The sequence below is a fragment of the Lampetra fluviatilis genome, chromosome 8 (genome assembly GCF_964198595.1).
Source record: "Lampetra fluviatilis chromosome 8, kcLamFluv1.1, whole genome shotgun sequence".
Classification (NCBI taxonomy): domain Eukaryota; kingdom Metazoa; phylum Chordata; class Hyperoartia; order Petromyzontiformes; family Petromyzontidae; genus Lampetra; species Lampetra fluviatilis.
Genome location: NC_136282.1, coordinates 15,851,712 through 15,870,017, shown reverse-complemented (window position 1 = coordinate 15,870,017; position 18,306 = coordinate 15,851,712). Strand labels below are relative to the sequence as shown.

Here is an 18,306-nt window from a genome sequence, read left to right as displayed (position 1 = left end):
GCGCCTCTCCTCGTCTGGAACAAACAACAGAGGATATAGAGACGAGAGCCAAGAGCTCAGACACTGAGCACAGAGTCTCAGCCACATAGCGCAGCGCACAGATCTCACATCTTCGGACACATGTATCATATATCAGCGTACAGATCTAAGGGCTTGGATCTCAGATCACAGTTCGTAGAGCACACGTCTCAAATCTCAGAGCACATATCTCAAAGTAGAGATCTCACATCTCCAGAGAGCGCAGATATCACATTGCAGGGGAGGGATCTCAGCTCACACGTCGTAAAATCTCAGGCGACAGAACTCAGATCCCAGAACCTCGGACCTCAGCGCGTAACGCACGGAGTGCAGAAGCTGTACGCGTCTGTGTTGGCGTCCAGGTCGCGGCCCCATGACTGCGACGAGGAATGAAAGCCGCATGCCGCATGAGTGTTTGTGTATTTGTGAATGTTTGTGTATTTTCTTCTGCCTTAGTGTGTGCACACGCGCGTGGTCGCACACGCATGGCACGATCCCACGGGGTGGTTGAAAGACGAATTGAACGCGCAGAGCCGCTACTCGCTGCGGGAAACAGATAATGTATCGTGCAACACGGACGTGTTGATATAAGTGCGCAAACCCAAGCGCGCACATACTCCCACGCTCGCGTTCACTTACAGCGATGCGTTAATTTATTTTGATACATAATACGACAGAGATTCCCCTCCTCTCGAGGATTCAATTTTAACCGGTCGACAACCCCAGAAAATGTTTCCGCACCCCGGCACATCAAATCCACAAATACATCTCGACATGGCTGTGGTTACTCCTCGTCGCGTGTTCCTCCCGTTCTAATGGCACGTATGCGACGCACGTGCCGATGAAGGTTGCAGACCGCTGCAGCACAGGGACAGCTGCCACTGGAGTCCCCTTGGCTAGACTGTAGAAGGACATAGAATGGTTGAGGGGAGATGTGATGGAAGTTTTTTTGAGGTGCTGGGTGATTTAAGCAAGCGTCACTATAAAAATGCCACGACTCATCTCTTTCCTTATGACGTTGCACGACACGTGGGGAGAGTAGAATATGACTCACGCAAGATTGACATTTTTGGATTTGACACATCCACATGTGGGATCAGAGCGCCCCCCCCCCCCCCAATTCTGAGATTTGTCATTAAGAGCCACGACTCCATCGGGAAGAGAGGGAGAGGCATTATATTATCAGACACTTCATTAGAAGCCCATTCATCTTCATCATTCAGAATCCCATCTGCGCGCGGGGTTCCATCCCAGAGCCTTAATTAGCCGCGAGGCTGGTGGCGGGGGAATCGACGGCTCACCGGGGTGGGAGGGAGGGAGGGACTGCATGGGGCTGCGTGGGACGTTCAGGGATAAAAGCAGCGGTCAAAGCCGAGACTCGATGCGATTGTCCGTCACTATCCAGGAAAACCTCAAGTGCCACTTGCCACATTGGGATTCACGGCCAATTCCAATTATTATTGAGCGTTTGACTTCTTGTGGGAGGAAACCTGAGAATCCGGAGAAAACCCGTCGTGTATAAACACGAGGGGGTGACACTCAGCACTGTCATCTCCTAACAACATCCAGCAGCTCCACGCCTACAACAGCTGGCAAGCAGCGGTGGTGGCCTCCATTGCAAGTACTAACGCGCCTACATCCTGCTTAGCCTTCGAGGTCTGACGACACGGAGAGCAGTCACCGCGGGGTGGCGAGGTGGTTACTCGGTGAATCAACAAGACTTGCACACCGAGAACCCAGAAGCTCGACTCCGCGCTGATGACGCCACCCCGGAGTCGCCTCGCTGCCCGCGTCGTGGGAATTCTCCGCGGCGATTGCTGCTGGTACAGAGGCTGCGTCTCGCATCGATTTCCTTTCGTTTTTCTGAAACTTCACGTTGAATCAGTGTCTGGACCGCGGCCTTGGGGAGCCGCGGGGAGGGACGGGGAGTCGAGACGAGGCGCAGGGAGCCAAGGGGAGCTCGGAGGAGACACGATGCGACACGATGCGACGCAGAACGTTACAGAAAGCAACCGCGAGCCAGGTGGGCGAGAATGATGAGAACCAGGCAGCCATGAGAAGCCAGGGGGTCGGCATCATCAGGTGCAGCGTCAGCGACAGGTAGTTGGTTACATGAAGCCGCTGGGGGTATGGGAGCCCTCTGGGAGACATGAAGGGGCGCAGGGAGCCGTAAGAAATAGGGGGGAGGGGGGGGTCAGAGGCAGAGCCATGTCGAGACACGGCGAAGGAAAGTCTTGACGAGGGGGAGGCAGGGGACTACTGGGGGGCAGCTGGGACATGGGAGGAGGCACAGACAGCCACTTAGAGTGACGATGAGGAGCGGGAGACTTGGAGAGAGAAGCTGCGAGCCACTGGGAGGTGCCGAGAGCCACGGGCGGAGAAGTGAACTGCGGGGAGAGAGACACGCGAAGATGAGAACAGAAGAACGGAGAGACGCGGGGAAACACAGCGAGACACGGGGAGACACGGGGAGACACAGCGAGACGCTGGGAGACACAGTCACACACAGCGAGACACGGGGAGGCAAAGTGGGGCTACCGGCAGCCGACAGTTGTGTGTGTCCGCGAAGTGATCAAAACGCGCACGGTGAAAGGAGCACGGGGATCGCGCCGGCTTCAAAGCGGTCGCTACGAATGTGAGGCGTCGCTTTACGCGATTGACGCATTCATTACGAGCGCGGCTTTGAACTTAATAACAACAATAATCAGATACGGGCGGATTGATGAAGCGTCCGAGTCAGCAATGCCGCGCGCCGCTCCGCGTTCGGGGCCCCGCCAATGATCGCATCTCGCCGTGTAGATGAATGCTTTTCATCATTTATGATATTCTGGGGGGGTTGGTGGCGGGTCGCTGAGGACATCGCGGAACTGTGAGCGAGAGTGGGGGAGGGTGGGCCGCTGTGTTTCGTGCCCGTGGCGGCGGCGGCGTCTCGCAGCCCCACGGCCCGTGCCAGGGTCCAGGGGTCTCGTCCCCTCGTCTCGTCGCCTCGTTCCGGGCAGGCATCGCGCGCCCATCGCGACAGATGAGCGAGACGAGGCGGACACCGCACAATCTGGGAGCGCGCAGGTGATAGCGGCGGGCAGCGGTGGTGACACGACGTTGGGCGCACTGCGCTAAGAACTCGGCCACCTGAGTTCGATTCCCAGCCACGGCTAACACCAGTGGCGAGTGATGTGTGAACCGGTCCCAGGCGCACCCTCACCCCTTACCCCATTCCAGCCCTCTCCCCCACTGATAAAACATACAGACACACAACGTATACACACTCACACATACAGACACACAACATACACACACTCACACGTACACACACACAACATACACACAATCACAAACATACACCCACACAACATACACACACTCACACATACACACACACAACATACACACCCTCACACATACACACATACAGACACACACATACAGACAGACACAATAAAGGCAAAGCCCCCGGGTAAACCCGTTAAGAGACCGTTGAGGCAAGTGTTCATTAGCGAGCACCTATTAAGGCGGGACGCGGCTGGCTGTCTCCCCAGTGCTGATGCCTACACACCACACCAGGTTCCGATTTAAGGCTGAGTCGACCTAAAGGAGGCCTAAGACAAGTTCAGATATCGATTGCTGCTGTTGGCCGTGAGTGGGAATCGAAGCCGGGTTCGTAACGCAATCTGCTAACCACTGCACCACCACTCGTCACTAACCATCACTAACCACTGCGCCACCACTAATCACTGAACCACCACTAACCACTGCACCACCACTAACCACTGCACCACCACTAACCACTGCACCACCACTAGCCACTGCACCACCACTAACCACTGCACCACCACTAGCCACTGCTCCACCACTAACCACTGCACCACCACTAGCCACTGCACCACCACTAACCACTGCACCACCACTAACCACTGCACCACCACTAACCACTGCACCACCACTAACCACTGCACCACCACTAACCACTGCACCACCGCTAACCACTGCACCACCACTAACCACTGCACCACCACTAACCACTGCACCACCACTAACCACTGCACCACCACTAGCCACTGCACCACCACTAACCACTGCACCACCACTAACCACTGCACCACCGCTAACCACTGCACCACCACTAACCACTGCACCACCACTAACCACTGCACCACCACTAACCACTGCACAACCGCTCACCACTGCACAACCGCTCACCACTGCACCACCGCTCACCACTGCACCACCACTAACCACTGCACCACCACTAACCACTGCACCACCACTAACCACTGCACCACCACTAACCACTGCACCACCACTAACCACTGCACAACCGCTCACCACTGCACAACCGCTCACCACTGCACCACCGCTCACCACTGCACCACCACTAACCACTGAACCACCTCTAACCACTGCACCACCGCTCACCACTGCACCACCGCTCACCACTGCACCACCACTAACCACTGAACCACCTCTAACCACTGCACCACCACTAGCCACTGCACCACCTCTAACCACTGCACCACCGCTCACCACTGCACCACCGCTAACCACTGCACCACCGCTCACCACTGCACCACCGCTAACCGCTGCACCACCGCTCCCCAAGGCAGGCAGGCGGGTGTCCACACGCTCCTGCCGCAGGCTGCACGCTCGTGTGAGTGTCCCCGGTGTAATATTGCTCACGCGTCAATCTCACGGCTCCATCGTGCTCGCCTCTACTTAGCATTCCTCAGCACGGAACGGGAGAGAGAAAGACGCCACACGGTGCGAGGTTTCGGGTGGTAAACACGGTGGAGTGGTGGAACAGCGGTTAGCACACTGGAGGGTTACGAACCCTGTCACCCGCATTTGAGTCCCGGCCACGGCGCACAGCAGCGACGAGTGATAAGAGGACCGCTCCTATGCCCTGAGACACTTAACGTGGCCTCAGCGTGCACCGAGCCTGGCACACTCGCTGCGGTGACGCCACCGCTAGTCGGTGGCCATTGGCGGCTGCCGTGTGTCACTGTGTGCCTGTTTCTGCGTGGGGAGCAGTCGCGCAGTGCTCTACGATCCCGGCGTCCCAAGTTCGTTTCCCGACCACGGCTAACGTCAGTGGGGACTATCTGAGGTCTTCCCTTTGGGTCGACTTAGCCTTAAACGAATACCAGGTGCACGAGATGAAGCGATGAAATCAGTTTAAATTATTAGTTCGTGTGCAGGGGCTAGTGAGCGAATTGTTACGCCTCAGAATCGTTCGATGTGACGGCGGCTTGGGGAGAGAGGGCTTCATCCAGCAGTGGATTGACCAGGTTGCTGATGATGATCAGGGCGCGGTGTGTAAACAGCAGCAGCGGTGAGGCAAAGGCGGCCGGGCGTGGGCCTGAGCACGCCGCCCGCTCTTGTGGCATGCCAGCCGTGAAATAGGAGCTCGCAGACAGCAGCAGCAGCATCTCGCGTGGGCTCCATCGGGCATCTCTCTGATGGAGGAGGGGTGGTGAGTGGGAGGCAGCACGGGCTGGCTGAACCATTTCGGGGAGCGTGTCGGTGACAGCCGCCGCCGCCGCTGGGTCCCGCGTGATGGAACTTGACATTGCGATAGTGAAGACAGAGACGCGTGGGCCACAAATGGAAATGCCTCAGTCGCCGTGGAGACAGAATTGTGGGCGTCTTGCCATTCAGGACTGAAAGGTCGTTCATTCGAGAGCTCGCAACATCTCCCACAACCACCTCCATTGTCACCCCCCCCCCACTGCCACCTATTCTCCTCTTTGTTCCCTCGTCCTCGTCTCTACTCTTCTGTTTTCACCAGCTCGCGTCTCTATCGGCTCAGCTGCGTCCCCGATCCGTTTGTCTGAAAGGCGAAAAGTTGAGGCTGCGCGATGGGTGCAGGGGATACGGGAAAGGCGCGAGAGATTGGTTCGATGCAGGGCTGATAACGCATGCAAGGCTGGGCGGAGGGGAGGGTGGCAGCAGCCTCTACCTCCTCCGCCGCCACCGCTCGTGGTAACGGCGTTTGTGTCGATGGGGTCTGGCTAATGGGTGATTTATGGCGGCACGGCTCCCGCAGATGCGCGCCCACGCACCAGCGAGCGGGCGGTGACCAGAAAACTTGAAGTAGCATTGATTGATGGATTCGTTAATTCGTTCAACGCGTACACATCGTCAGAAAGAGCGACGCACGAATTAGAGTTGAGAGCATACACAGGTCAATGACATCGTGCAACAATGTTAAGAAACGTTTAAGTGGGCTTGGGCAGGACGCGCCGCTGGAAGGAAATATGGGCAGGAATAATGTATGCGTGTTGAACTTCTTTTGCGCCGTACGTAGCCAACCGCGCTAATCGGAGGTGTGGAGGAAGGACAACAAACTGAGCACAAACAGCAGTTATAAAGAAATTAGTTTGCAATGTAGATTTAGAAGTGCATAGCTCCAGTGACTTCCTAACAATAATGGAATGGCAGGCAATAAATGTAACGCATACGCGTAGGTGTCCACCAAGAAGATGGAGAAATGAAATCAGCTTCGCGTGCAGGAAGTAGAGGTCGTTGTATTACAGGCTCGTAAGAGATGGCGACAGATTGAGGAGGCATTTCTTTAACATTGTTTTATTCATTCCTGATGATAATGGGAAATCGTCACGATTTTTATCACGGCATGACCATCCCTCACCATACTGCGATGACAGTCTCACTCCTGCAGAGGACTAATCTCATCGCTCCGTCTCCTCGGTGGTCAGACTCTAGGGCGTGTTCTCTCCTTTTACTAAAAATACCTTTTTTATTAACTTGTCATTTATTTAGATATTATATAAGTCCAACTTCATACTAATGAAGCCGCAACTTCATACACGCTCCCCTGTTCAGTTTCAGTAGTGTTTATTAGCACGGCAACAAGGGGCTTTGTATCCTGGCAAACGAAGAAAGAACCGCTTTAGTAAATTTTTTGCCACAGGCCAATTTCAGAAACCCTGGGATAAATCCTTAAATTTGACGGATGTGGGCCATGACACCCACACAGCGATTTGTGCTGGTGGCTTCCACTTCTATAGAACACTCCGCTTTGATAACTCCTCGCAGCCAGAGGCGGTGGGTTGTGGGATTCCCATTCTGCTGAATCTCTGCAAATTGTTGCATCAGTACTGTTGCAAGCAATAAGCTCCTGGCACGGCCAGCCATTCAGCAACTGCCAAAGTAACATTGGGCACACAAATACATCGTGCAGCCCTTTTGTCCATCCACTGCTGGATGAGGGTCTCCCAAAGCCATAAGGGTCATAGTGATTAAGGCGCCCCGGTGGCGAGATGTTATTTGCCTCGCCTGGTATACAGGCAGTGGGTTAAATTCCAACCTTGATGCCTCTATATTTAGAGTTTGCATGTCTTTTTCCACGTGGGCGTATGGATTTTTCTCCGGGTCCTCCGATTTTCCCTTTACGTTGAGAAACATGCATTTAGAGTATTTGGCTGCTATAAATGTCAACATGATAAGCCACTTCGTTGATATATCATTTGTGGCCAGATTTTTTTCTGAAAAAGAGTTAAAGAGCTCAGTCAGCCTTACCTGGTCAAATTAAAAATTGTTTAGTTGATTATTTTACTATATTTTCGAGATTGAGAAGGCAGGGAGCACCAAAATACAGCACCCCAATGGATTTGACTGCACTGCATTCTCCTCCCAGCCGGCTCTGTGTGGAGTGGTCACCCACGCAAGCACCGTCGAGGCTCATAGCTGCTGAGCGTCTGAGATCTGACGAGATCGGGCGCATTGCAGATGATTTGGTCCACGAGTGCACACACATATCAAACCTTGCCCACGGCTAAATCGATGCCCTTGCTAGAGCTGACCCCTTCTGCATCAGCCCGGCGTTCTGACATTTTGTTGACAGCTCCCGGTCTGCTTGTTTCAGTGCTACTGATCGGTTGTATATAAAATATATATATATACATTCCCTTCCTTTTCTATCCAAATAGATATCAAATAAGGGAACATTTTACGTCGTGTTTTTTTATGCATCTGATCACGGGCTTCCATTGCCCAATGGCTTTTGCTTGCTGTCTGTCACGGTTTTTTATACGTTTCTGAGCACAGGCCTAAAATGTCAAGTTGCCAGTAACAACGAGCATGATCGCAGTGGTATAGAAGATCGTTGTAATACTTTTATAAAATTTAGGAAGCTCATAGGAGCTTAGGGGGGGGGGGGGTGGGGGGGAATTAACAACTGGAGGAGAATTCCAAGGTGGAACAGTGCGAGAAAAGAAGCAGAAATACAAGTTTTGTGACCTGCAGTGCGGTGGTTGAGTGCGTGTGGATGATAAAACAGTGAGTCTGGTATACCGAGTCCTCAATATGGGAGGTCAAATTAGGAGAGAAGTTAATGGGAAGAGTAAACCATGCTGATAGCGATATAAAAGTGATACGGTGTTAACTGACCGCCGGTGAGCGAGTTACTTGAGTTCATCAGTGAGTGCTGGAATCACTGAGTCAAACCACCCACGGCAATGTAAATTCATTTTCATTGTAGTCACAGGGAAACATCCTCAACGTGTCAACACCATCTCGTATGTTCCTACAGATTAACCACAACCTTATTCCTGAACCCATATCGTAATAATACCAATTAATAAAATGTCGATTATTTACCATTAAAGCTGCACTGAGTGTAGTACGACTCAAGTTTTGGAGAATACTGTATTGCAATATTTGGCCAAATTCATGAATGTTTGGAATGCGAAAGGAAACCAAAGTGCATTATTTGGAGCAAACCTCCACGAATGGGCGATTCAACATTGCCAACCCTATAGCCCGACGCCTATAACGCCTGGCAAGCCCTGCTGGTCACACATCCAAGAACTCACCAGGTACCAACCTGCTGAGGTCCAACCAGATTGAGTGCGTTCAGGTTGATTTGGTTGCAGTGTGCAGGCGAGAGATCCATGCACTTGAGTAGAGTCCCTAATGTATTTCTTAGATCGACCTGATGTATTCTGGAATGTTATAACATAATTTTAGAACATTAAAGTCAACACTTAGTAATCCCAGGGGATGGGAAAGAGGGGTGTACTCGTGAAATATGTCTTAACACGTGGCGGCTTGTTGGAGGAAGGCGATGCAATGGGAGGGTGGGCAGCGGTGTTCAGAGGAAAGGGTCAATTGACCCTCTTGCATTCTGAAATATTTTCTTGCACCGCCATCATATTTGCCTTTAATTTCAACTCCAAATCCCTCATGTTTGTTTTGGCTCCGTTATCAAGGGATAGGGAGTTTGAGCGGGTAGGCGCTGGGTGTCTCTGGAGAGGATGCCTTGTGCACACATGAGGGAAATGCCCTGCCCCCTGATGACAAAGTATTCGTACGCTACATCCAGCAGCCAGGTCGAAATTGCCAGCCATTACTGTGGCCCATAGGCGTTAGGCAGCTGATGGAGGAGCCAGGATCAGGATTGTCTTCCTTGGGTTGAAGGTCCAAAATGTTGTGAATTGAAATAAAAACTGTAATTTACAGCCCCTCGTCAATCTCAAGTGTCGATCATGGGGGTTCTTTGACTGCCCCACCATGGTGGGCAATGGTGATGGGGACCGGCAAAGCCAGGACCAGTTCAGATATCACACGTAGCCTGGAATCCAACTCGTGTAACCGATTTGAGAGCAGTCAGGTAACCACTGCACCACAGCTTCATCCTAGAAAGACGACGCATAATGGCTCCTTGTTCAACCCTGTACCTTGTTGAGAGCCTTAAATATAATGTATTCTGTTTAAAAAAAGTAAACTTTCATAATTGCACCGTCTGTCAAGGTCGTGAACCAATGCAGTCAAATCAGCAGCAACGCTCCTCGCTGATTTTCCTGTTTGCATTTCTATTCAAACGTGTTGGGTAAAAGGTTGGAAAATCAATTCAAATCAAAAACACACACACAAAGGAATATCCTGTATCTAATTAATAAATATCATGTTCAGGACCATGGGCCAGTTTGCTTAAAGGTGAAGCGAAAATGTGCCTCAGTTTCCCCTCACTAATCATTGGAAAACGAGGGAAATTATGACTTTAGGTATTGTGTGCTCACATTTAAACGTCCATAATTTAATTTGCGGACCGTGTCCCAGGCTCAGCTAGCATTAAGAAATGTGACCTGCATGATGATGAATGAGAAATACGATTTTAATTCATTATAACAGTGCAATAACCTCTCATATACTCAATGTAATGGGGGCACAGCGTGATGCCCCCGAGTGTGGAGGGAGCGGTGGCGCAATGGTCAGCGCACTGCGCTACGAACCCGGCGACCCGAGTTCGATACTCGCCCACGACCAATAATAGTGGCGGTCCTGGACCTCCCCTAGGTCGATTCAACCTCAAATGAGTACCTTGCTTCGGTGTGTAAACATCGCCACTAGGGAGACAAAGGCGGCCGGGCGTGGTGCTGGCTACCCCCACCTCCTCGAGTGTCGTGCCGGCCTTCATGGCTGCTGCTGCTCGCTGACAGCACTTGCCCCCACCCTCTGTGAAGGCTACAAGGGGGTTCTTTGGTGTGGGGAGGAGGAGGGGCTTCCCCCGCATTGCTCCGCCCCCCTCCTACGCGTTCTCTATGGCAACAGCGCCCCCTGGCGCGCGCCCTGCGTTTTGGCGCGAACGGGTGACGTCACACCGCGCGCGTGACGTCACCAGCCCGGACGCGCTTCGACTCTGTTCGGGCGCGTCCGCCGCGCTTCGGGCGTCGCGCCGATGAATGCCGAAGCGCCTCGCAAATTCTCGAGAGGGATTTTTTTTCGCGACGCAAATCACAGCGAGGGTCGCCCCGTGCCGCGAGAAGAAATAATCCGGCGGCGCGGGTAATTTTTTGCAGCCGTCAAGGGTTCGGCGAATCAAGCGCCCATGGACTCGGACGGAGATGGCGATGGCGGCGTCATGGCGGACGAGCACGCGCATGCGCACTCGACGCATTTCCCAGGTGGGAGGGGTTGACGGAAAGGTGGGGGACGAGGGGGAGGGAGATGTGGTGGGGGGAGGGAGACGTGGTGGGGGGAGGGAGACGTGGGAGGAGGGAGACGAGGGGGAGGGAGACGAGGGGGAGGGAGACGAGGGGGAGGGAGACGAGGGGGGAGGGAGACGAGGGGGGAGGGAAACGAGGGGGGAGGGAAACGAGGGGGAGGGAGACGTGGGGGAGGGAGACGTGGGGGAGGGAGAGGTGGGGGAGGGAGACGAGGGGGGAGGGAGAAGAGGGGGACGGAAACGTGGTGGAGGGAGACGTTGGGGAGGGAGACGAGGGGGGAGGGAGACGTGGGGGAGGGAGACGAGGGGGAGGGAGACGTGGGGGAGGGAGACGTGGGGGAGGGAGACGAGGGGGGAGGGAGACGAGGGGGAGGGAAACGAGGGGGAGGGAGACGTGGGGGAGGGAGACGAGGGGGGGGGAGACGTGGGGGGAGGGAGACGAGGGGGAGGGAAACGTGGGGGAGGGAAACGTGGGGGAGGGAGACGTGGGGGAGGGAGACGTGGGGGAGGGAGACGAGGGGGGAGGGAGACGTGGGGGAGGGAGACGAGGGGGGGGGGAGACGTGGGGGGAGGGAGACGAGGGGGAGGGAGACGTTGGAGAGGGGGAAGGGGGTTCTGGGAGGACGGGGAGGGGCAGGGGTTCACAATGAGTCACAAGTGCCATAAATGTAACTGCAGGGAGTTTTGAACGATGAGTTATCCCAGCTCAGAGCATTCTGACAAGTCCAGTAGTTTTCTTCTGTACCTATGTTTTTTCCTTGTAAGGGGCCGTCCATAAATGATGTCACACACCTAGAGGGGGAGGGGGGTCAGACATTTGGGACGATGTGTGACGAGAGGGGGAGGGGGGTTTGAGAAATGTGACGTCACATCAAAATGCGCAACTTTAAATAAATATAAACAATAGAATTGCTATTCTTGGTTCTTTCGGTAAAGTCACGTAGAAAGAACCAAAAATATGAATCCCTGCAGTCACGAAAGCTTTAAATCGAAATATAATTGTTATAACAACACTAACTGTGATTAATTTTCATTATGTTTTTGTTATTTAAATGTACTGAGGTCACCTTTTATTATGGAGAAGCAAAATGCTTCTTCATGGAAGAATGGAGAAGCATACATTTTGTAATTTTTTTTAATGATTGTTAAACATTTTGATTTTAATGATTATACCAGGGCTTTTCATTCTGTGGAATGAATATATGATTGTTATAATTGTACTCTCCATTTTGCTTCGTTCTACTACAATGTTTCAAGTATTTGTTTTATAGTTATAATAGCTTTTAATATTTTATAATTATAAGAGAATTTCAATATAATATTCTGAACATCTGCAGTTTTAGTTAGACGTTGAATATTTTCAAGTGAATTTTATGCAAAATTTCATCTTTCCAACGCCTTTTTAATAAATGTTTTCTCCTACAACATCAGAGTGCAGCGCCACATTAAATACGCACTACAATGACAATAGCTTAAAGTGATTTGAAGCATGTTTTATTTTAAAAAATGGAAATATCGTTTGGGGGGGGCAGAGCTTTATGACGTCATATCTGAGAGGGTCTGACTTTTTGTGACGCCGTGTGACGAGGGGGGGGGGGTCAAAAATTCGTCAAAATCACGTGACGTCATTTTTGGACGGCCTCCAACGCAGCAGCATCACCAAATAATTTGTTTTTTAATAATCATCATCGGCCCCTTTTACCCTTCCCAATGACATAAAGTTACCCGATTGGGCGCACCTCAACTGCGCGAGGTTCATCTTCTTGGTTCTTTCGGTAAAGTCACGTAGAATGGAAATAATAAAATAATAAAAATAAAACATAATAAAATAATTCTCACGACGTTATATAGACGGTGAAGACGTTGAAGAAGGATAAGTAAACGCCAATGATAAATCTATTCTTAGTTGCAAAGCGCAGTCAGGCTTCCACAACCCTCATCACTGTACCCTGAAAGAGGCGGGGCCTAAATAATAATGGCGGGGCACAACATTAGAGGCGTGGCCTAAATCAGACGAGGGCGTGGCCTGAAAAGGAAAGGTGCACAGATCCTTTTGAGGAAGAAACTGGCTGTAAGTGGCCTCAATTCTAGAAATGTATTTCCCTAGTAAATCCCATTGAGCTAATAATCTGATTTTCAAGGGTGACTTGGCCAGCAGACAACATAAAAGCATCCCACAATAACAGATTAAAACAACCCTTAATGATAACAGGTTCCAAAACTCTGGGACAGCTATATAATATAATTTTGATTCAGGAATGCGGGCCTATAGAGAAAGGGTGGGTCTCTGTAAGCAGCAGGCAGCATACTTGCAATACTGCCAGACGTGGCCACAGGCCAACTAGTTTAACTGCAGTGATTTAAGCAGCACCGTTAACATGAGTGCAAACAGTTCAAAAGGTGAATTCGGATGATATAATGTGGGTTCTCCAGAGCCATAATAATGTCCCCCAGCTGGTGTTGATAGAGGTTTTGAGAGATTTATCCTTGATGTTACAGTAATTGTACTTGTCCATTGCTGGATGATGGCCTCATGTTGAGCGTCGTGGGGGTGTTTGACCACAACGTGCCTAAGCAATGCCGCTGGTCAGTATGGTTTGGTGAAGGCGGAGAGTATACAATGACAGCAATATGAATTATTTTGCTGCACTCTGCCATCGCTGCACCTCCAGTGTATATGCTTAACCACAACCTACTGTCATATATCTGTTATGAAATGCCACTGAATTTTGACTTAAAACTTTCGTGAATGCAGGAATTAATATTATTGGTTCTTTCGGTAAAGTCACGTAGATAGAAATGAATAAAAAAGAATAACATTTATTAAAAATACAATTAATAAAGAAAAAATAATAAAAGCTAAATAAATTATTATATATGTTCTTATATTCTTTTTTTCTTTTATTTGTATTTTCTATCTACGTGACTTTACCGAAAGAACCAAGAAAATGAAATGCCACTGGTTGCTGAAGCTTCTATGCCTGAGAAATTACACCTTCGTACCGAGGTGGCCACGCTTAAAAGTGGGTCGAAATGGGATGCGAGGTAGGAGATACTGGGAAGATTGCTTTGGACTGTCGTCGCTGAGCGTTAAGGTGGGCTACATTTATGTCGTCAGCAGGTGGCATCCAAAACTACCACAAGACAGTTATGACAAGGCGGGTTGAAAACCTTATAGCATAGCCATTGTATTTTTACTTCAGACCATGTATTATTCAAAATAAAAAAAATGGGTTATGGCTATAATGGGTCCTAACCTGGCTATCACAGCTTGATTCATGATTGTGAATAATATCAGTGGCACGCGATATCTGAACCTGTCCTGAGTGTCCCCTTCACCAAACAGCTTTGACCAGCGTGATGAAGTACATAACACAAAACCCCGTGACCCACAGTGTGGGGAGGGCTTCACCCTGCAGTAGATTGACAAAGGGAGGATAGTTATGGCTTCTATGCGGGTGAGGGGTAGTTCCAACAAAGGTAACACAAACCTGAAAGCAGGCCAGTGCCGGTTCCCATTTATTATTATTACGTTGAAGGGTTGCTGTGATATCATTTTTTTGGCAATAAGTGATATGGAATTTAATTATATGATGATTATAGTGATATTGTGTTAATTTAGGTTTGTGTGCTTTACTGTACTTTTTATACAAATAAAGATTACTTGAAAACATCTTCAACTGTAGTTCATTTAAGAAGAGCCTTTCATAGGTCTTCTGATAATTTCAACATTACAATCAATAATGCATATTCTGTCAGCTGCACAAAAGTTATTGAACAAATAAATGAGCTACAAAAATGATGACATTGTATATTTTCGATGCCATAAATTACCCCAAAAACAATGTGAGCAAAGAATTAATTTAATTGATAATTTAATCATTTATATTCAACTTGAATTCTCGAGTTTGTTGTTAAAAATATGACGTCAGGAAATTAAACATACCAGTCAACCCATACGGTTTAGCCATATTCTCGTACAGAGAAATTGAGTTTTCAGGTCCTTATAGCGTATAGCCGTTTCAATACAGGCAAAAAAACAATGCGTGTATTTGTTACTCCCTTTGTAGGATGAACGTTGAGATTTATAAGGGCACAGGGTGACCAATAAGGTCTGAATTGGTCTGTAATAAGGTAGGCACTGATAAGGGGTTGACAGGTATGATAGAATATCTCATACAAATAAAACGACCAGAATTAATTGCAATGTAACGATATTTTGGATAATGGGCAGTGCGATTATCATGCTTCTTACAGTTCATCGCACGATACATCATGGCATTGCCACATCGCGGGAAGCTTACTAAGTTCTTACCTATATAACCTCTTTGCACGGCAGCTCTCTTTTTTGATGTGGTTGTTCCACCTGATGAAGATTGCTTGTGTTGCGATCGAAACGTCGTGATTTGTTTTATTTTATTTTATTTCTACCTACGTGACTTTACCGAAAGAACCTAAGAGTATGGATTCCTGCAGTCACAAAAGCTTCAAATCAAGATTGAGCTTACTAAGTTGTCGCGCTAACGAGCACTGCTTTCTCCCGCTTGCACAGAGGGCTCGGTGAGCGTGGCCAGTGTCGCGATGCCTTCGGACCACGTCTTCACTTCAGCCGTGTCGGCGGTGTCTGACCATATCCTGGTGGGTATTAAACTATTTACGTCAGCGGTGACCCACGCCCCACTTCGGCATCAATGACGCGTACATGTTCGACTCATACATGTTTGGTCCCCGTTGTCAATAAATGGGATGTCCTACACAAACTATATTTTTTTTAATGAGGAAAAAAGGATATTCAAGGTTCTGTCAAGCACGCCACCACAGCGCTTGATTATTAATTTACCTCCGTTGACGAACACCTTTCGGGAACAAAAGTGGGGTATTAACGTACCGTGGAATGAAACTCGGCACACGATTACGCGAACCGCGACGCAGCGCACGTTTGACCCTGGTGCTTGATAGGCGCAGGCCTTGGTGAGATGGGGTATACAACGATAGAACGCAGCAGGTCATGTCGCAGACTTTAACTAAATTTAAGACGAGATTGTTAAAACTTATTTCATAACCTCAAGCATCAACACAAAGGGAATATAGTGTATTGTTTGACTTGCAGTGTTTATATTTGCTGAACAATGGTGAATAGTAATAGAAATACAGACACGTTGGGCACTTGTATACGATATGGAAATTGGTCTCCCAAATACAATACTTTTGACATGCAGTAGTTACATGCTTGTACTGTATATCATAAACATCATCATCCATAATTATATATCTGCTGCTGGATGATGGTCTCTCCAAGCCAGCACCGACCCTCATGGTTTCGCGATGCAACAATCCTTCTGGCTCCTGGTAAGTGCGCTCATTTCATCACTCAGTCTCTGTGGGGGACGATTTCTCAGGCGCGCTCCACTTACTTTACGTAACAGTCAGTACGATGTCGCTACAATGCCTCTCTAATCCGTGTGTTCCCAAATTCTCTTATTTAAGTGGCCGCCACTCTTTGCTTCTGCGTGTGGTTTTCACAAACGTTGTAATACGCCAAGACGGGAAGACTTAGAGGCAGAAGGAGTTGCAAGGAAACAGAGTGAGATAGGACAAAAGGAGAGAGAGACATAGGGTGATGGAGAGAAGCAGACATATATACAGTGAGACACAAAGAGACAGAGAGAGACAGGGGAAGACAGAAGGGCAGAGGCACATTCACAGACATGGATACAGAGAGATAGACAGATGGAGACAGGGAGACAGATGTTCATGATATGGAAAGAGACTTTCCAATTTCTGGAAAAAATATGTAAAAAAACATACTGTTCGGCTTCCATTTTTGAGTGTTATGTGGTGCATCCTGTTTAAAATACATGTTCAATTAATCAAGTGCTTCGTTTTCATAATCAGACATGGCTCTCGAATTATAGTCAAGAACGCTAACAATGTTCTATTTAAGAGAATGCAGCGAGGGTATAATGAAAAGTGATTACTTAATTGTTCTTGTGTCGCCACTGCATTAATGACCTTTTAGTTAATTGAAACACATACTTGACAAATGCATTGCTCTTTAAAATTTAAACAAGACTGATATGCAAAAAATGTTACTCTACAATGCTCAGGTTGGGGCTCAGTGGGTCAGCAGGCAGGGTCAGCAGGCAGGGTCAGCAGGTTAATCTGATGCTGTGGCCGCTGGTCACACGCAGCAGCAACGGCGCCGTATCCACCCGCAAGTTACTCGCTCTAACGCCGCGTGCGCAGCGGTTCATTCCAAGTCATTGCCACTGTCACTTTCCCCCTGCGACCCGAATGGACGTTGATAACAAAGCGGCTCTGGCTGTAAGCGGCCGTGCACTGCGAGCAGCTTGTGGTGGGTGCCCTCAGCTGCTCGCACTAATGGGGGTAGAAACTGCAGCGCATGGACTTTTTGGCGACAATATGGAGGGTGCTTACACGTTTGACCTTTGTACAGGCTTTTACGTGTGTTTGTGTGTGCTGGGTGTATAACGCAATGTAATTTAAAAATGGAAAGGGCCAACACACAGTCCCGTGCTATCGCGCTGGCCAGAATGCCCAGGACAGAATGCAGTGTTTGGCATTACTCACACTTTGCCTCACCGCGACACGTACGTTACGCCAATTGACTTGCTGCAGCATGACTTACTGTCACCGCTGAGTCAACAGTTGGTGTGCAACGTGGGGAGACTTGACTGACATTTGAGCTCGGGTTGTTAAACAAGAACCACTAACCGGTTTTAGAATTTGTTACCTGGTGCCAATAAGGTACCGGTATCCGATCGCAGTGGAATTTGAGTCACAAACGCGCCGAGTGGCCTGCACGAACGTGCCAACGGCATCGCGGCCTTGGTCACTGCATGGTGCATTTGATCCCTTTCTCAGAAGGGCGTCCACTCGGCAGGTTATGTGGTCTACTCTTCCTCACAGACTAGACATCTTGGAATAGGTGGGTGTACCCACACTTTGCCCCACCACACGTGACCTGCCAGTCGTAGACTAACTGCGGTGTACTTATCTACATTGGTGGGTGGACAAATATTCAGCTGACGCACCAGGAGGTGGAATGGAGTTATAAAAGGTAAATAGGTTGTGTTTGTTGATAAACGTTTATATATTTGCAGCAAACCAGCACTTTACTTGCTTCTCATGCGGGATCTCGGAAATACATTTTTAAGAATCTGTTAATTATAGTAGCTTGACCACTGATGACACCCAATACTTCAGGTCCGTGCTGTAATGAAATTTGGCCACCCACATAAACGAGAAGATGTTATTGTGGTCCAGAAACTAACAAATAAAAACCGAAACGATTCCTGTATTTACCA

The 18,306-nt window shown here is 49.4% G+C and overlaps 1 protein-coding gene across 17 annotated transcripts in view; it reads left to right on the top strand.

Annotated features, from left to right (window-relative positions):
• Positions 1-10,661: 10,661 nt before the first annotated feature.
• Positions 10,662-18,306, top strand: part of LOC144933954 (deformed epidermal autoregulatory factor 1 homolog) — a 53,136-nt gene continuing 45,491 nt past the window's right edge. For 16 of the 17 annotated variants that reach the window (XM_078859306.1, XM_078859307.1, XM_078859305.1 and 13 more), the window contains exons 1-2: positions 10,662-10,937; positions 15,531-15,616. In XM_078859306.1, coding sequence (XP_078715432.1) covers positions 10,862-10,937; positions 15,531-15,616 — 162 coding nt within the window. In that variant the 5' untranslated portion in view covers positions 10,662-10,861. Of the gene's footprint in view, positions 10,938-15,530; positions 15,617-18,306 lie in introns of those variants that run through there. The other variant, XM_078859308.1, reaches the window with a different exon arrangement.